General features: G+C 37.6%; 1 protein-coding gene across 4 annotated transcripts in view; it reads left to right on the forward strand.

The window, feature by feature from the left end:
* Positions 1-21,211, forward strand: part of LOC150076256 (neuroepithelial cell-transforming gene 1 protein-like) — a 366,344-nt gene that overhangs the window by 55,545 nt on the left and 289,588 nt on the right. For all 4 annotated transcript variants that reach the window (XM_090387565.1, XM_090387562.1, XM_090387563.1 and 1 more), the window contains exon 3: positions 5,272-5,340. Coding sequence is in view for 3 of the 4 variants with exons in the window: in XM_090387562.1 (XP_090243688.1) it covers positions 5,272-5,340 (69 nt within the window). In the remaining variant the exon portion in view is untranslated. The remainder of the gene's footprint in view (positions 1-5,271; positions 5,341-21,211) is intronic.

A 21,211-nucleotide genomic window follows, 5' to 3' on the forward strand; every position in this document is an offset into this window, starting at 1 on the left:
GATTACCACTGTCATCTCCCACTCAACCATCCCTTTATCCATTGTAGCAACTTAATGCCATACCTCTCCAATTTGTTCAGCAGTCTTCCATGGGCAACAGTATCAAAAGCTTTCCCGAAATCCAGTATATGATATCAAAATTATTTTTGGCATTCAGTTCCTTTGTGACCACATCATAGTATCCAATCAAATTGGTCAGACAAGATCTCCCTTTAACAAACCCATGCTGTGTCTTAACTATTACTGCAGATTTAATTTAGTCTAGATTTAATTTAATTTAATTCCATTTAATTCCATTATTTTCCCCGGAACACAAGTTAAACTAACAGGTCTGTAGTTACTTGTGCCACCTTTTGAACCCCTTTGTGAATTGGAGATACACTTGCACTCCTCCAGTCCAAGGAAGCTCTCATAATTATGGCTAAGGGTTTGCTTACTTCCTTTGCTGCCTCCTTTAATATAACTGGATAGATCCTATCCACTGCAGGTGCCTTCCTTATGTTTAACTTCAACAATTTCTCCTCTTTGCTCTCAAAAATCACTTAGCTCCCTGTTAGAGTTTGATAAACTTCTGACACACCCTCATTGAATAATTCCTCATGTGTGAATGTAGATGCAAAATACTCATTCAGTTTATCAGCTATCTGAGCATGATCATCAATAGTCAATCCATCTATGTTAAGTGGTCCAATCGGATTCATCCCTTTCCTTCTAGAGTTTACATAAGTAAAGAACTCTTTGCTGTTTTTCTTTGCATCCTTTGCCAAAGATTTATCATAATCTGCCTTCACCTGCCTAACCTCCTTTGTGACTTGATTACAGACTAGTTTATGCTTGCCATAGGCTTCTGTGTCACCTGATACTTTATTTGCATTCCAAACATTCTTCTTCTCTGCCACGAGCCTTATTAATTCATCTGGCATCCATTTAGACCTAAACCTTGAACAGTATTTCTTAGTTGGAATGAAAAGCCTAGTAGCCTCCAAAATTAAGTCCCTGAAGGCTTCTCATTTAGAATTCAACTTTGGTAACATCATCAATTGATTCCACTGTACAGAATTTAAAAACTCTCTCAGACCTCTGTAGTCACCTTTACGAACGCTAAAGCCCTTCCCTTTAGTCTTGATAGTAGTTACATCTTTAAGTAATTCCCACATCAGTACATTGTGATCATTGTCACCCAATGGTTCCTTTATCTGCAAATTCTTAATGCATGAATAATCACTGCTGATAATCAGATCAAGAATATTACTCCCTCTGGTTGCCTCTCAAACATGTTGCTGTAGAAAATAGTCATCCAATAAATCCACAGTGTGCGAGTGACCAACCCACAAGTTTCAGCCAATATCTGGAAAGTTAAATCCCCCCATTATAAGACATTCTGATTTACTGGCCCACTCTATTTCTCTGCACAATAGCTCATTAAACTCAGATTCATTAGGCCTATAACACACACCTATTCTCAATTTTCCTTTCCCAGTACTTATTTTGCACCAAACAGACTCAACACTGCATTATCCATCAGCATCAATTGGATGCACTTCCGTAGATTTTATGTGTTTTTTAATCTCCCCCCCCCATACTTCTCCTTCAACCCATGCACGGTACTAAGTACTATAGGTTTTGATACCTTTCGTGTTTGGGGTTTCCATAAAAAAAAAAAAAAAAAAGTTGTAATAGGTAGTAGGATAATTACTTCAACATTTGGATGACTTAAATCTTTTGGATGGCCTGGCATGTTTTCCAATAGTAATAAAACTTGGAAATCTAGATTTTTCCACAAGTTCAATAACACAGAACTTAACACGGAGATTTCCCAATAATTTTTTTTGCATAATGACTAGCGAGTCAGCAGCAGGGATTCACAAAAAAGAATGGAAATGTTGAAAAATTACATCCAACATAATAGCAGGGTTTTCTCCATACAAAAGCTCAATAATACCATGTTATGCAAGGTTTGCCACAATTCTCTAACCGTGTTAGAGTGAAACCATGTTATATAAGTACCATTGTGCAAGGATTTCCGCAATTTATCAATCGTGTTAGAGCAAAACCGTGTTGTTGAAGTACTGTGTTATAGGAGTGTTGCCTGTATTTCCTTAACAAGGAAATATTAAGCTTTTAGCTTTTTCTTTATTAAGCTTTAAGTTTGAGGAAATGTTAAACTTTACCTTTTACCTCTATACATAAAATTATCTCATCTCAAGACATAATTTTATGTATAAAATACATTTATTTTATGTATACCCTGTAAAATTAGTGTGATATTACATCATCCTGTAAACTAGTGTGATATTACATCATCCTGTAAACTAGTGTGGTATTACATCATCCTGTAATCTAGTGTGGTTTTACATCATCCTGTAATGTCAGCGGTACTGCATCACCTTGTTTATAAAAGCATAAACTCAGTTAACTAAAGGGAAGAAAAGCATAATTATTGTTCTTGATAGAGATGGAATTTCTGGCTGACATAGCTGCAAATGTTGGCTGTGACCAGTCTACTATATCAAGGCTACTTAAAAAGAAATGAGAGACCAGAGATGTCAAAATAAATCTAGAACCATACTGAAATGGAAAAGTACTACAGCACATGACAGAGTTTTAAAGTGTCTATGCCTCCATGTTCATTGTGCAAGTTCCACAGACCTAAAAGGAACATTCACGTAGAAGGAACACTGTGCACTAAATGCAAGTGATAGAACCATCTGATGAAGACTTGCGCTGAGTAGTCTGAAAGTATGTCAATTTTGTGAGAAGCTGCCCTAATTGACAAGATCCATGAGGAAAAATTGACTAACATTGGCTCATGAACATGCTAATTGGACAATTGAGCAATAATATTCTCTGATGAATCCAAATAACCACCATGGATCAGATGGTAAATACTACATTTAGCATAGATCTAACAAAGCTTATCACCCTGACTGTGTTCAATCAGCAGTAAAGTTTTAATTGGGCTAGATGGTTTGAGGATGCATAACGAGCAAAGAAGTAGATAGAATACATTTCTTAAATAGTACTGTTAATGGTGATGACTACACAAAAATATTCAAGGGCCCTCTTCTGCCCATCATCAGAGACCTCTTTCAAGGAACAGAAAATTGTGTTTTCCAGCATCAGAATCATTTAATGCAATTTCTAGTATGATAATTTTAACTGGTTTCAAACACTGACTTTTATTTTTTATTATTATTATTTTTAAGGTGATGATGTTCATACAAGACTGCAATATCCATTTCTTATTATAGCCAGTAAATAGTCCCAATTTGAACCGATTGAAAACTGCTGGACATAATATTGCTGCTAAAAATCCAGCAATCAAGATAACATTGCACGAAACTGTGAACTAAGCAGCAGTCACATCAACAATCTGATATACTCCATGCCAGACAGGTGCAAGGTGGTAATTAACACTCATAACTGGCCAACAAATTACTATTACCTGCTATAGAAGATCCTAATGGTATTACAACCCTATTTGTTTGGTGCTGATATATTTTTTCCCCATCTTATTATAATGTTAATTTCAAACATTGGTTATAATGAAAAAGCATTCATATGGCCTGCAGTGCATTTCTGTGATTATTTTAAATAAATGTTTAAATATTTTTCTTTAGTTTATTTTCTTATCATTATTTAATATGATAATTTTACATTGGTGCAGAACAAATTTGAGGCTATTGGAAGGACAATTTCAGTTGTAATGCTTGTTTTGGGAGAAAATTTACATTGATGCAATTTATGTGGCCACTCTTCTATTTGCAGTACTTTAATAAGGAAGTTTTTTTTTTTTTAAGACTGCCCTGGAAGAACAACTTGTGTTGATTGCTACTATGTTTGTGTGGTGTACTTTTGCAGCTACTGCTTGTGAGTCTGCCATTTTGATACAGTCAATTCGTGTCCACTGTGTGTTGCTCACCAGCTTTTTCACATGATCAACATAAATAAGAAGCAGTGGGGGGGAGTGAAGAGGATAATGTGTGACTTCCCTCACTGCTACAGCTATGGATAACTGCACACCAAAGCAGCGAGTATGGTATGCCATCATGTGCTGCATAATTCTGATAAGAAGTGTCGGGCAGAATTTTCCTGGTATCTGCATTCCACGCAAGATGCAGTTCATAACTTAGTTAATAAACTGAAGTATAAAGGAACCACACAGTACTATTGTACGGTGTGGTTCATTCATCAGTTCACAATGGAGGAATCGCCCAGAATTGATTTTATTTATTTTTTTTTTCCAGATGAGGCATAATTTTACTTAAATTAATAAGTGAACAACCAAAATAACAGCTGTTGGAGCTTAGAAAACCCACATCATCTGCATAAAGTTTCTCCCACGATGTCGAAGTGGATATTTGGTGCTTTGAATGCAAGGAGGGTTATCAGGCCTGTGTTCTTTATAGAGATAGCCCAGAGAGTTGCATGAGTGTGATACTACAGTCATCGATTTAAGAAACTAACAAATGAAGAAAAATTCTATGGATATTTCTAACAAGATTCTGCTACTGCACATACCTCTGATCACTGAATGCAAAGACTGAAAAGATAAGACTGATTATGGTTGCATTGTTCTCCTTGTGATTTTTTTTCCTTTTCAGGTTATTTAAAGGAAAGAATATACAGAATAAATCTTCACACAGAAGAACAAACTCAGTAAACACCTTAAAGTTTGAAGAGACCAACATATCCAGGGAGTGTACACATGGATAATCAGTACTAATGGACAGTGCTTTTAGCATTTCCTTTAATAGTGTAATGGCACTGCCTACATTGGGGGTTTTCTCGAAGTGAAGTGGACATTGTCTCCTCAGATGTTCCATTGCCACATTCACTGTTATGTTACTGCCAAGAATTTGAGGGTCAATCTCTTCTCTGCATCACCTGCTTTAACCAATTGACACTGATCTTTCTTTGTCACTTTTTAGTGTACTTTCTGAACTGAACTGTGAAACTTTCTGAAACTAACTCTTTAGTGTAGTTTCTGAAGATTGTAATATGTGCTGTTTTATTTTTCCATACTTAATTTACTTTCAAAATGAAAAAAACTTTTTTCTCATTACATGTGCTAGGTTCTTTTCAAAGGGAATGGCAACTCATCTTTGTTGAAATTTTGGTGTAGACAAACAAACAAACAAACAAAAAAAAAATGCATTCAGATAGTAGGATTTAAAATTTTTTTAAAATGTTATATTTGATTTAAAAAAAAAAAAAAAGAGTATAATTATTTTGGATCATGTTTAATTGAAATTGAATATATTTTATTAGAAAAAGCCAAAGAAAGTTTCAGATGGAGATAACCTGAGTATTGCCAGTTTTGATGTTTCTGTACTAAAGGTATAGTTTACTTATTTCTTAAAATAAGTTAATTTAGTTTTAAACAATTTTTGCATAAACTCTGGATATATATATATTCATATACATTACTTGTAATACTGACATTAGATGATAGATACATCTTGTTATTCAGTTTTACTATTAAGAATGTGACTAGTTTGCATTTATATATATTTTTTATCAACCCTACCCCCAAACATAAAAGATGTTGGGCACATAGTGCCATGTATGAATTTAGGTTTGAGAAGACAGAAGCTACTTGTTGAAGTTACTTACAGGAAATAATATTAAGTGAAGACCAAAAGATCCAAGGAAACCAGGCTTGAATCCTTTGAGTCCCCAATTTTATTGGTTTTTAGAGCATCTTCCTGTTTCTTTAGCAGCTCAGTTTCCATCAAGCAGTGCACTGAGTTTTAGTTTTCAGTCAGTACACTCCATGCATATGGCACTTAGAAAATAATCAAGAGTTGAACTTATTATTATCTACTAGATTGACCTTTGAATACATACTACAGGCTATACAAGAAAGGAATTTAACTCACTGGGGAGTCACTTAAGGGCATTCCCTTCTGAGTTATTTCTTTTAATGAAGCATATAAAGCAGATCTTGTAGCAAACATTATTAATGTGAGAATTTAACTCACAAAATATTACACAGCCTAACTTTAAAAATATTTCAGAAATTAAGCAGATAATAAAAATTAAATTTACTATGAAACTTAATTATCCATACTTTATAAAATAAAATCCCAAAAAATAAACTAACTTGAAAGAAGATTAAGTGTTAACCAGTAAAACAATTTAATTACAAATAGATACAGAATATCTTTGATTACAAATATAACTTATAAGAATTATCCTTACAAAAAGGTAATAAATTTATAAAATATAACATAAAATAACAGCAAAATTAGCAGTTAAATTTTAAAAAAAATTGGAAATTAAATTTACAAGATATTAAAAAATTAACTAAGTAACAAAACACCCATGCTCATCATAATTTTACTTATGCAAAAACGTGAAAGCAGAGGTCTGTGACAACAATGCTAAAGCAATAAATAGGCAAACTTAATACTAAAGCATGAGAATGACATTGAACTGGATAAAAACAGAGACATCTTAAGAGGATAACAGTAATATACAGGCAGACCTCTCTCTTTAACAAAATAATATATATAATTTTTCTATTTAGTGAACCTTTTTGATTTCCCCTTGGTCATTACGTTGAAAATAGTTTCCATATAACAAAGAAAATTTCCATATAATGAACTGATCTCGAGAGACCCAAGTATGCATTATTTGCACCTCTGGCCTTTGGGTAATAAAACTGATGCTGTAGAAGCACGAATTAAGAAAACTAAAGGGATTAATTCCATGAATTAAGAGCTAAAACATTCTACAATTTAGTGGTTCCCATAATACACTGCAGGAGGAAACCAGCCAACCACAGCACGAGATAGAAAAAGATGGAAGGTTTTGGGAGAGGCCTTTGTCCAGCAGTGGGTCAGAAATGGCTAAAAAGAAGTAAAACCTATACACTACTGTACTGAGAAGTCATGCTGGTCAACTGCTATCTATGTGTCTACAGCCATTGGCAAAAATTAAGACATATTCCCAATGTGGACTTCTCTAATATTTCTACTTAATTTCTTCTCTAATTCTCTAATATTTCTACTGTAATATTAGAGAATTAGGAGAGAGTGATCTTCCTTTATCCCTGAAATTCATCTGTTGTTTCGAAGAAATGAGTCATCCACACTTTCACCAAATTTCACCTGTCTGTTTACATGGCAGGTACAAGTGGTCCCTAATTTCAGTTTTGTTTTAGCTCCTGTGCAAGTAACCTTACGGTAAGGTTACCAGACATCCCCATTTCTGAGGATGTGTCCTAGTTTTTAGAGCATCCTTGAACATCCTCGCAGATTTTACACTTGCATCCTAGTTTTTGTAATTAAAAAAAAAAAAAAAGCATTTCATCATAAAATGAATTTTCATTAAATATTCTGTGCGTTGCACCTTTGGTCAGTACAACAGAATAAATAAAACCAATGCGCTGGTTGCATTAAGTGGACTGTATTATCCCAAAATTACACAAATCGACTGTAGCATCCTCATTTGTCCAATTTAAAATCGATTATAGGAGATTATTTGACCAATTTATGAATTTTATGAAATTTGTTTCTGAGAAAAAGAAAGATGATAATTGGGAAAATTTATTAGCCCATAGGAAGTGGGCTGAATATTTAAATCAGTGCCAGAGTTCCAAGAAATGTTCTGAGCTTTTAAAAATTGCTCAATATACATTTTATATTTTTGCCCACAATAGTAGTAGTAGTAGTGGCATGTGATGCAAGAAAGCAAGTGTATGAGCTTATGCAGCATCAGCCAAAAAAAAAAAAGAAATCACACCATTCCCTCCAAATGCCTGTCCAGTTCCCCCTTAAATTTTTTCAACCTATCAACTTCCACGACAGATGGAAGTTTGTTCCAGCAATTAACCACCTGCTGGCTAAAGGCAAATTTCCGCACATCTATTCTACATCTGTCCTTTCTTAATTTGAATTTATGCCCCCTTAGGTGCGTAATCTGAACAAGTGGAAGGATCCCATCAGAATTCAGCTTGCTCAACCCATTCAAGGCCATATACACCTCAATCAGATCACAGTGCAGGTGCCTAGTCTCCAGCCACTGCAATTTGCAGAACTTAAGCCTCTCTTGGTAAGAGAATCCCTTCATTCCCCTCACCAATCTTGTTGCCCTTCTCTGTACACGCTCAAGGAAATCTACATCCTTCCTAAAATGAGGCCTCCAGACCTGTACGCAGTACTCAAGGCCTAGCCTGACCATTGCCTTATACAGAGAGACAATCATCTTCTTCTCCTTGCTAGCAAAATTCCTATATATCATTGGCAAAACCCAATGAGCTGCCCTGGCAGCTTGTCTGCATTGCTCAGAAAACTTCATATCTGACTGCACAATTACTCCCAGGTCTTTTTCATTTTCTACCACCTTAAGTGTAGTACCACACAGTTGGTACGTTTCTCTGGGGTTACTTCTACCCATATGCAGTACTTTGCATTTGTCAAGGTTAAACTTCAGTTTCCACTTCTTAGCCCATCTGCCCAAATTATCTAGATCCTGTTGCAGTATCACACTGCCATTACTGTCTTTAACAACCCTGCCAACCTTTGTATCATCTGCAAACTTCGACATTAAGCCTAATATACCTTCATCAATATCATTGATAAATATACAAAACAACAGTGGACCCAACACCAAACCCTGTGGGACTCCACTAATAACATTAGTCCACGAAGAGCAGCACCCATTGATTATCACCCTCTGTCTTCTCCCACTTAACCATCCTTTTATCCATTGTAGCAACTTACCCTTAATATCAGTCTGCTCCAATTTGTACAATAGTCTTCCATGCGCAACAGTGTCAAAAGCTTTCCTGAAATCCAAATATATGATATCAAAATTATTTTTTGCATCCAGTTCCTTTGTAACCACATCATAATATCCTATCAAATTTGTCAGACAAGACTTTCCTTTAACAAACCCATGCTGTGTCTGAATTATTGCTGCAGTCTTGTCTAGATGATCCTGGAATGCATCTTTAACCAGTGACTCCATTATTTTACCCGGAACAGAAGTTAAACTAACTGGTTTGTAATTACTCGTGTCACCCTTCGATCCCCCTCTGTGAATTGGGGATACATTTGCACATTTCCAGTCTGTGGGAACCTCCCCTGAGTCCAATGATGCTCTCATAATTATGGCTAAGGGTTTGCTTAGCCGTCTCCTTTAATATAACTGGATAGATACTATCCACCCCAGGTGCTTTTCTTATGTTTAACTTCAACAATTTCTCCTCCACTTTTCTCTCAGTTATTACAAAATCATTAATTATCCTGCTCCAATTTGATAACCTTCTGCCATTTCAAACCTTAATTCCTCATGTGTGAATGCAGATGCAAAATACTCATTCAGTTTGTTTGCTATCTGAGCAGGATCATCAACAGTCGAACCATCAATGTCAAGTGGACCAATCAGATTCATCCCCTTCCTTTTAGAGTTTATATAAGTAAAGAAATCCTTGCTGTTTTTCTTAGCATCTTTTGCCAAGGATTTCTCGTAATCTGCCTTCGCCTGCCTAACCTCCTTTGTGACCTGATTACAGACATTCAATGGGAACATGGAGCATGTATTTTCATTAATTAGCAATCAATGAACAACATTAGAAAAAAAATGGAAAGAAATGCTGTGAATAGTATTTTGCTGGTAACTTATAATTTGAATATGAATTGTAAAACATTTTAATTGTCTTACTGAAAATGTTTTAATTATAAATATGAGCATTAGCATTAGTAGAGTCATATGATGCAAGAAAGCAAGCTTATTCAGCATCAGCCAAAAAAAAAAAAAAAACAACCACTACTCCCATTTCACCCCTCCGTTCATTCGAAATACCTGTCCAGCTGAGCCTTAAATTTGTTTAGGCTATCAACTTCAACAACAAGCGATGGGAGTCTATTCCACAAACCAACTGCCCGCTGGCTAAAGGCAAATTTCCGCACATCTATCCGACATCCGTCCTTCCTCAGTTTGAATTTATGCCCTCTCAGGTGATTATTCTGAGCAAGAGGAAGAATCCCATCGGCATTGAGCATGCTCAAGCCATTCAAAGCCTTATACACCTCTATCAGATCACCTCGCCGATGCCTAGTCTCCAGGCTCTGTAATTTGCAAAACTTAAGCCTTTCTTCGTAAGAATAACCCTTTGTTCCATTTACTAATCTTGTTGCCCTTCTCTGTACTCATTCCAGCAGCTCTACATCCTTCTTGAAATGAGGCCTCCAGACCTGTATACAGTACTCTAGGTGTGGCCTGACCATTGCCTTATACAAGGGAATAATCACCTCCTTATCCCTGCTAGAAAAATTCCTATATATCATTGACAATACACCATGAGCTACTCTTGCAGCCCGTCTGCACTGCTCAGAGAACTTCATATCTGCCTGCACAACCACCCCCAGGTCCCTTTCATTCTCTACCACTGTCAGTGTAGTACCACAGAGTTGATACGTTGCTCTGGGGTTGCTGTTTCCCATATGTAGTACTTTACATTTGTCAATGTTAAACTTCATTTGCCACCTCTCAGCCCATCTGCTCAACCTTTCCAGATCCTGTTGCAGCAGCATAGTATCAGTAGTGTCCTTAACAACCCTGCTAACCTTGGTATTGTCTGCAAACTTGGACATTAAGCCTGATACACCATCATCAATATCATTTATAAATACAGAAAACAACAATGGACCCAACACTGAACCCTGAGGAACTCCACTAATAACATTAGTCCATGTTGAGCAGTGTCCATTGATTACCACTCTCTGTCTTCTGCCACTCAACCATCCCTTTATCCATAGCAGCAATTTGCCTCCAATGTCACACTGCTCCAATTTGTGTAGCAGTCTTCCATGTGCAACAGTATCAAAAGCCTTTCTAAGATCCAAGTATATAATATCAAAGTTATTCCCTGCATCCAGTTCTTTTGTGACTACATCACAGTATCCAATCAAATTGGTCAGACAAGACCTGCCCTTAACAAAACCATGCTGTGTCTGAGCTATAACTGAATTCTTCTCCAGATGATCCTGCAGTGCTTCTTTAACCAGTGCCTCCATTAATTTTCCTGGAACCGAAGTTAAACTAACAGGTCTATAATTACTTGTGTCAGCCTTTGATCCTCCTTTGTGAATTGGGGTTACATTTGCACATCTCCAGTACATGGGTACCTCCCCTGAGTCCAAAGAAGCTCTCATAATTATGACTAGGGGTTTGCTTACTTCCTTTGCTGCCTCCTTTAATAACACTGGATAGATCCCATCCACTCCGGGTGCCTTTTTTATGTTTATCCTCAACAATTTCTCCTCCACTTTCCTCTCAGTTATTAGAAAATCATCTAGCTCACTGCCAATGTTTACTTCACCTATGACATTCCCCTTCCTGAATAACTCCTCATGTGTGAATGTAGATGCAAAATACTCGTTTAGATTGTTAGCCACCTGAGCTGGATCCTCAACTGTTGAACCATCAACATCCAGTGGACCAATCTGATTCATCCCTTTCCTTCTTGAGTTTAAATAGGTAAAGAACTCTTTTCTGTTTTTCTTTGTATCCTTTGCCAAGGATTTCTCATAATCTGCCTTTGCCTGCCTAATCTCCTTTGTGACTTGGTTACAGACCAACTTATATCTATCATAGGCTTCCATGTCACCCATTAATTTGTAAGTATCCCATGCATTTTTCTTCTCTGCCATATGTCTCATTAGTTCATCTGACAACCATTTAGGCCTGAACCTTGAACAATATTTCTTGGTTGGTATGTAAAGACTGGTAGCTTCCAAGATAAGTTCCTTGAATGCTTCCCATTTTCAATTTGCTGTTGGTAACATCATCAGTTGGTCCCACTGTATAGAATTTAAATACTGTCTCAGTCCATCATAGTCGCCTTTATGAAAGCAAAAACCCTTCCCTTTACCTCTGATGGTAGTTACCTCCTTGAGTAAATCCCACTTCAGCACACTGTGATCACTGCCACCCAGTGGTTCCTTTATCTGCAGATTCCTAATGCATGAAGAATCACTACTGATAATCAGATCAAGAGTATTAAACCCTCTAGTTTCCTCCCGAACATGCTGGTGTAGAAAACAATCATCCAATAAATCCCCAAAAGCCTTGCTAGTGTGTGAGTGACCAACCCACAAATTCCAGTCAATATCTGGGAAATTAAAATCCCCCATTATAAGACTCTCTGATTTACTGGCCCATTCTGTTTCCCTGTACAGTATCTTATTATACTCATCAGAGTCATTAGGCCTATAGCACACTCCTACTCTCAATTTTGATTTACCTATGCTTATGTCACACCAAACTGACTCGACACTGCCCTGTCCATCAATGTCGACTGGCTTCACTTCCTTGGATTTTATGTGTTTTTTAACTAATAGCATAACCCCTCCTCCCCTCCTGTCCTGTCTATCCTTTCTATACACATTGTACTCCCCAAATTCCAGTTCTGCATTCCTTATATCTGTGTGACACCACGTCTCTGATATCCTAACAATATCTGCCTTTGATGTTTTGAGCAATACCTCAAATTCATCAAATTTATTTACTAAACTCCTAGCATTGGTGTACACGCAAGTATACATGCACCTGTTTCTATTCTTAGCTACCCTAACACAACCCATGTGTTTACTTGTACCGCAATGACTTCCAGCAGTCTCTGAAATATCCTGCATCTTGTTTTTTAGGCTTCTGCTCATTCCAATAGAAGCAGTGCAAGAATCTCTTTCACCTCTGCCAGTGGCTACTGTTAATCCATTAGTCTTTGTCTCCCCCCCAAGCTAGCAGTTTTCCGACCCACCTAACACTGCCTTGATAGCATCAGCAAATATTCTTGCACCCTTTCTATTTAAGTGTATCCCATCCCTGTAGAAGCAATCTCTCCTGTTAACAAGTACATTCCAGGCTGAAAAAAATTCTACCCCTTGAGCCTTGCACAATCTTTTCAGGGCCGAATTGATCGACAAGGCTCTCATCATATACTCCCTCCTATCGTGTCTGGGCAGAATTGCAGACACTTTCAAATTCAACCCTACTTCACGGCTTTTTTTCAACAGTGACCTGTACTTGTTAAGTAATTCCGCTGGTCTCCTACTCTTAATATCATTAGTGCCAACGTGTACAACTATATCACCTTTTGTGCCATTAAAAGATGATATCTGCTCTACAACGTCATCAGCCTTTGCCCCTGGCAGACATACCCTGGTCCTGTTCCACCTATCCTTTTTACAAAGCATGTTTCCCGTTTCCCTGACAATAGAGTCACCAACAACTACTAGTTCCTGTGGGACCAGCGCATTCTGCCTTGTGGGCTGCCTCTGTGTTGCAAGATGACCAAGTGCAAGCTCTGGCGTTGATGTGGGCAGCTGAGAGCTTGATGGGCCCCTCAATTTATTTCCTTCGAGGGCATCCACCCTGTCCTTCAAGGTCTCATATAGGCCCATAACAACGCCGAGTTGTCGCCTTATTTCCTTGCACTCCTTGCATCGTGCACACACAAAGACATCCCCCATGGCAGTATCATGTCCCGTACCCGATTGCTCCGCAAACATCAAGCAAACAGTGCATCTTAAAAGGCTGTGATTCAGAGTGCAACTGCCCCCCTCAGTTCTCCCCTGAGTCACAGCACTCCCATTAGCTTGAGCCTTTTGCTTTGCTGCTCTGGTCAGAGTCATGATTTCGATTTAAATGTCAATAAAATTACAATTTCAGAACAAAATTAAAACCTTAAACTTGTATCTTAACACAGTTATAACGCTATATTTATTTTTCAGTATGGAGTGTTATCTACGAGTTCTCTTTATATAACTTCCGTATCAAGTATGTATTATTTGTTACGTTTGTACTCTAAGTCGTTATAGATATATATATATAGTTAAAAGTACAATTTAATTGACAAGGAAGTTTAACAAGATTAATAGATCTACTGATTAATTGACAATATTATATTATGCACTATACTATACAAAGCTAATGCTATCGAATTCCGGATATGCTGTATCGCGTTTCAGTAACGAGTGTTATCTACGAAATTCCTTTATATAACTTCCGTATCAAGTTATGTATTAATTATTTATTTTTACTAATTATTTATGTTCTGTAACCTAAGTGGTTATATGTATAGTTAAAAGTACAATTTAATTGCCAGTGAAGTTCGACAAGATTAATAGATTTTACTGATTAATTTTCACGTAACAATGGCGGCTGTTTATGAACGATAAACATGTGGATTTGATACCCTTTCTGATACTAAGTAATACCTACAAATCTCTATCTAAGTTACTTTAACTTTAAGTACCGTAAATAGGAATATAAAGCTACTCTAGAAATAAGTTAATATGTCAATTTAAACTAATAAAGCAGAAAATAAATCAGAAAAAACTTCTCTGTTCCAAGAGCGGCAGAAAGGCACGTCTGCACAGGAAACTCTCGTCCTCAAATTCCGTACAGCATATGTACAGCATTGTAATTTTTTAGTAATGAATATAATTTTTAAAATGTCCTCATTTCGTTCTTCTTTTTTAAGACTAAAAATGTCCTAGCTTTTGAACTCTAGATCAGGTAACCCTACTTTACAGTGTCTAAGAGGAAATCCTTGAGTGTTGTGTGAAAAAATGGAAGTGCTTAATAGTATAGATTGGGATGTTAAAATAAAAAAAAGAAATTGCTTTAAAATTTGGTATTCCTGCCGGTAATGTGTTAACCATTCTGAAAAACTGTATTTCAATTAGTAGCAGTGGCATGTGATGCAAGAAAGCAAGTGTATGAGCTTATGCAGCATCAGCCAAAAAAAAAATAATAATAACACCATTCCCTCCAAATGCCTGTCCAGTTCCTCCTTAAATTTATTCATCCTATCAACTTCCACAACGACAGATGGAAGTTTGTTCCAGCAATTAACCACCTGCTGGCTAAAGGCAAATTTCCGCACATCTATTCTACATCTGTCTTTTCTTAATTTGAATTTATGCCCCCTCTTTGGTTCGTAATCTGAACAAGTGGAAGGATCCCATCAGAATTCAGCGTGCTCAACAATTCTCGAACTGTTTAAGGAAACAGGACCCGGTTGGAAGCATCTGAAATTATGCCTGTATGAAGGTGCAGGTGAAGCAGTTTTTAAGTGGATGAAGTTCATTCAAGACCAAAACGTGCCAATGTTAGGGCCATTAATAAAAGAAAAGGCTGTAGAGTACACATCTTTTCTGGAGCATGAAACATTCCAAGCCAGTTCTGGTTGACTAGACAAAATAAAGAGCACCATGGTTTACTCGAAAAAGTTATTTCTGTTTAAAGTAGAGTTGTAATCGAAGAAGACTATACTCATTGGATAATTAACAGCAATGACAGGTTGAACTATTACAAGACATTGAGCAATCTTGGGAAGAGTTTTAAGTGATGTTTGATCAGTGGAGAAATTGTTATTGACAAATTTTTAGGAGTTGATAATGATGTCATAGTAGCTGAATATCCAAGCAATTCCAACATTTTGGCACGTACTTAAAGAACCGGTGACAATATTGATGATGAGTTGTGTGAAAATGAGGGCAATAGCAATATTAAACCTTCCAAATAAGAAATGTTGGCAGCAATTGAAACTTTGCGCTGAGGCCTTCAGTGGGAAGAAAATGTAACAGAAAATATATTTGGCATTAGCATTATTAGAGATATACGATGCCAGAAAGCAAGCTTATGCAGCATCAGCCAAAAAAAAAAAAAAAAAAAAAAAAAACACACCTCTTCCAATTTCCATCCATCCATTCATTTCAAATGCTTGTCTAGTTCTGCCTTGAATTTGTTTAAGCTATCAACTTCCACAATGACAGATGGAAGTTTGTTCCAGCAATCAACTACCTGCTGGCTAAAGGCAAATTTCCGCACATCTATTCAACACCTAACTGTCTTTTCTCAATTTCAGTTTATGACACCTCAGGTTTGTAATCTGAGCAAGAGGAAGAATCCTATCAGCATTGCGCCTGCTCAATCTATTCAAGGCCTTGTACACCTCAATCAGATCGCCTTGCAGTTGCTTAGTCTCCAGATGCTGCAATTTGCAGAAATTAAGCCTTTCTTCGTAAGAGCACCCCTTTGTTCTCCTTACCAGTCCTGATGCCCTTCTCTGTACTCATTCTAGCAACTCTACATCCTTCCTAAAATGAGGCTTCCAGACCTGTACACAGTACTCAAGGTGTAGCCTGACCATTGCCTTATACAAGGAAATAATCACCTCCTTATCTCTGCTTGCAAAATTCCTGTATATCATTGACAATATCCCATGACCTGTTCTGGCAGCCTGTCTGCATTGCTCAGAAAACTTCATATCTGTCTGCACAATCACTCACAGATCTTTTTTATTTTCTACCACCCTAAGTGTAGTACCACACAGTTGGTATGTTCCTCTAGGGCAGGAGTGGCCAACTTAATTTGTGATGCGATCTACTTTTTTCTTTCAAAATGTGCTGCGATCTACCATCTCAAAAATTTCATTGCACAAATAGAGCGATGACTGTATATTTAAAATTCATTGTGATTGACCGAAATTAAATCCGCGATCGACTCGTTGGCCACCCCTGCTCTAGGGTTACTTCTACCCACATGCAGTACTTTGCATTTATCAATATTAAACTTCAGTTGCCACTTGTCAGCCCATCTGCCCAGCTTTTCCAGATCCTGTTGCAGCAGCATATTATTATTATTATTATTAGCCATACGGTGCAAGAAAGTCTGAGGTTTATGCTGCACCAGGCAAAAAAAAAATTTCTGAATTATCCAGAGAGAGAGGGGTAGAAAGGAATCACCAAGAAAGAGAAGAATGATGCTATCTCAGGACCCTGGGTGTGCCAAGCCCATACTCACCAGATGTAAGCCCCTGGGGGTATTGTCATTACTGTTATTAACAACCCTGCCAACCTTTGTATCATCTACAAACTCTGACATTAAGCTTGGTATACCTTCATCAGTATCATTGATAAATATACAAAACTATAATGGGCCCAACACTGAACCCTGGGGGACACCCTAATAACATTAGTCCACAACCATTGATTACCACTCTGTCTTCTCTCGCTCAACCATCCTTTTATCCATCGTAGCATCTTGCACTTAATGCCATACTGCTCTAATTTGTACAGTAGACTTCCATGTGCAACATATGCATCCAGCTCCTTTGTGACCACGTCATAGTATCCAATAAAATTGGTCAGACAAGTCTTTCCCTTAAACCCATACTGTTTGAATTATTACTGCAATATTGTCTAGATCAGCGGTTCCCAACCTTTTTTGACTCGCGAACCCCTTTCAATGTAATTATTTTTATTTTGAACCTCTTTTAATGTAATATTTTTTATCGCAACCCCTTTCAACATAATATTTTTAACGTGAACCACTAAGCCTGTATTTTCGTATAATATTTCTGAATTTTTATTATAAAATATTTCCAGTACTACATTTTTATAAGCGACATTGCATAATAATAAAAATTATTATTAAGTATTATTTATACTTTGTAAAGCAGTTATTAATAAGTCCAAACTAGATTTCAAACAGGCTAAGAGTAGAAAACTTGCTTTTAGTCCAAATGGTAGCTGAGCATTCTGGTCTCTTACCAAAGCTATTGGCCACAATTTTTGCCCATCTCTGTTCCCACCTCTGACAAAGCCAGATGGTTCTGTTGCCACATCAGCCAAAGATAAAGCTGACCTGCTAGCATCCTATTTTTCTTCCAACTCATGTATTGATTATCTTGGTAAATCACGTCAAACCATTCCCAGCTCACTCCATTCAGTTCCTCCTGTGGGCTTCTGTTAAAAGGATGTCAGAAGGATTTTGATGAATCTGATGCTAAGAAAACTCCAGGTCCTGATGGTATTTCTCCACTTGTTCTCTAAACCCGTGCTCTTCAGCTTACTCCTGTTTTGTCTTTTTTCAGTTTCTTATTCAAAAGGTGGTTTTTCTTCTGCTTGGAAATTTGCTCATATTGAGCCATTTGCTAAAAAGAGTGATAAATCCCTTCCATTCCATTTATCATTCCATTGCAATTACTTCTACTCTTTCCAAAGTAATGGAGAAATCAGTTAACTGCCAACTGTTAAAACTATCTGGAAATCTTTCATCTGATCAAGGATCGCCAGTATGGATTCCGTCAGTGTCGTTCCACTGGTGATATTCTGGCTTATGTTACCCATCTTTAGACAAATTCGGAAACTCAAACTTTGGTGAAACTCAAGCCATTTCTCTTAACATTTCAAAGGCTTTTGGTCGTGTTTGGCATAAAAGTCTTCTAAATAAGCTTCCATTCTATGATTTTTCAGTTGTTCTTTGTAATGGGGTATCCAGTTTTCTCTCGAAGCACTCACTGCAGTTGATGGTAGACGGCTCTCTGTCTTCTAACTTGTCCACTAATGCTGGTGTTCCTAAGGTTCAGTTCTTTCTCCCACTCTTTTCCTCTTATATATTAATGACCTTTTTCCATTGATCGAAAACCCTATCCATAGTTTTGCTAACGATAGCATATTGCATTCCACCTTCCAGTTTGAGAAACCTTGCCCTGCTCAAATAGCTTCAACTTCTCAAGTTTCCACTGCCAAATCCTTAAATGCTGATCTCCAGATAATTCTCCAGTAGGGCAAAGCTAACTTAATTTCAATCCTTCTAAAACTCAGTCCTGTCTTATATCTTTCAAAAAGGATTCTTCTGATACTATGCTTATCTTCGATGACACTCCAATTTCTAGGCAAGATTTTGGGGATTACCCTAACTTCTAATCTCTCTTGGCATAAAGCACATTACAAATATTGCTTCCTCTGCATCTAATAAACTGAGTTTTCTCTTTCACTCTCAGCATTACTTTTCTTCCTCTTCCAAACAGTTGTTGACTGTAGAAATCGCAAATCTGCCCTACCATGGAATATTGTTCCCACATCTGGAGCAGTGCCCCCAAAACCTCTCTCAGGCTTCTAGATTCCATTCAAAAGAGGGCAGTTAGGCTGATTGATGTCTCATCTCTAATAGAGTCTCTCCACTCTCTGTCTCATAGACTTTCTGTTTCTGTTGCATGCCTTTTCTATAGATACTTGCACGGCACTGTTCTTCTGAATTGGCTTCTATAATTCCTGTTCTCTCTTTCAAAGCAGTCAACATCATTTTGCTGTCCAAGTTCAAACTCACAGAACCACCTTTTCTTCTTCCTCATTTATTCATTCATCTTATGTTTTCTGGAACCACCTTCCTTCATATGTATTTCCTGAAAATTACAATCTACAGAAGTTCAAGTTGAATGTCAACAAGTATTTTATTTCAACTTTTCAACCCATTCAGACATGGAGTCTGCTGACGAGGCTACTAGTGACGGTCGTGTTCCAAGCTGCTAAGTGGATTTTTCTTATTTATTGATTTGAAATTATTGTTTTTCTAAAACTTTTGATTTAAATTTAGTAGTATAACATTATTTTGTGATTTTTTGATTAATTTGGTGTATTTATTCTTTACTCGGCCTTGTAAAAGTATCGGTAAGGGTTTCCACGTGTTCGTAACTACCGCTACCGTTATTAACTTTCCCGCCATTGTGATACCGTACTAGATAGCGTTAGTTGAACTTCGTTAGCAGTTAAATTGTACGTTTAAATAAATACATATAACGACTTAGATTACAAACGTAATATAATTAATAACATAACATAATTAATTAATAAATTAATAGAATCATGACTCAGACCAGAGCAGCAAAGCAAAAGGCTCAAGCTAATGGAAGTGCTGTGGCTCAGAGCAGAACTGAGGGGGGGCAGTTGTCCTCTGACTCACAGCCTTATAAAATGCACTGTTTGCTTGATGTTTGCAGAGCAATCGGGTACGGGACATGATACTGCCAAGGGGGATGTCTTTGTGTGTGCGCGATGCAAGGAGTGTATCGATATCAGGCAACAACTCGGCGTTCTTATGGGCCTATATGAGAGCTTGAAGGACAGGGTGGATGCCCTCGAAGAAACTAAATTGAGGGGCCCATCAAGCTCTCAGCTGCCCACATCAACGCCAGGGCTTGCACTTGGGCATCGTGTGACACAGAGACAACCCCCAAGGCAGAATGCGCTGGTCCCGAAGGAACTAGTAGTTGTTGGTGACTCTATTGTCAGGGAAACGGGGAACATGCTTTGTAAAAAAGATAGGTGGAACAGGACCAGGGTATGTCTGCCAGGGGCAAAGGTTGATGACGTTGTAGAGCGAATATCATCTTTTAAGGGCACAAAAGGTGATTTAGTTGTACACGTTGGCACTAATAATATTAAGAGTGGGAGACCGGCAGAATTACTTAACAAGTACAGGTCACTTTTGAACAAAAGCCGAGAATTAGGGTTGAATTTGAAAGTGTCTGCAATTCTGCCCAGACACGATAGGAGGGAGTATATGATGAGAGCCTTGTCGATCAATTCGGCCCTGGAAAGATTGTGCAAGGCTCAAGGGGTAGAATTTTTTTCAGCCTGGACTGTACTTGTTAACAGGAGAGATTGCTTCTACAGGGATGGGATACACTTAAATAGAAAGGGTGCAAGAATATTTGCTGATGCTATCGAGGCAGTGTTAGGTGGGTCGGAAAACTGCTAGCTTGGGGGGAGACAAAGACCAATAGATTGACAGTAGCCACTGGCAGAGGTGAAAGAGATTCTTGCACTGCTTCTATTAGAATGAGCAGAAGCCTGAAAAACAAGATGCATGGTATTTCAGAGACTGCTGGGAGCCATTGTGGTACAAGTAAACACATGGGTTGTGTTAGGGTAGCTAAGAATAGAAACAGGTGCAGGTATACTTGCGTGTACACCAATGCTAGGAGTTTAGTAAATAAATTTGATGAATTTGAGGTATTGCTCAAAACATCGAAGGCAGATATTGTTGGGATATCAGAGACGTGGTGTCACACAGATATAAGGGATGCGGAACTGCAATTTGGGGAGTACAACGTCTACAGAAAGGATAGACAGGATAGGAAGGGGGGGAGGTGTTAGGCTATTAGTTAAGAAACACATAAAAACCAAGGAAGTGAAGCCAGTCGACATCGCTGGACAGTGCAGTGTGGAGTCAGTTTGGTGTGACATAAACATTGGGAGATCAAAATTGAGAGTAGGAGTGTGCTATAGGCCTAATGGCTCTGATGAGTATAATAAGGAACTATACAGGGAAATAGAGTGGGCCAGTAAATCAGTGTGTCTTATAATGGGAGATTTTAATTTCCCAGATATTGACTGGAATTTGG

The sequence above is a fragment of the Mastigoproctus giganteus genome, chromosome 13 (genome assembly GCF_048544385.1).
Source record: "Mastigoproctus giganteus isolate SK-2022 chromosome 13, ASM4854438v1, whole genome shotgun sequence".
Classification (NCBI taxonomy): domain Eukaryota; kingdom Metazoa; phylum Arthropoda; class Arachnida; order Uropygi; family Thelyphonidae; genus Mastigoproctus; species Mastigoproctus giganteus.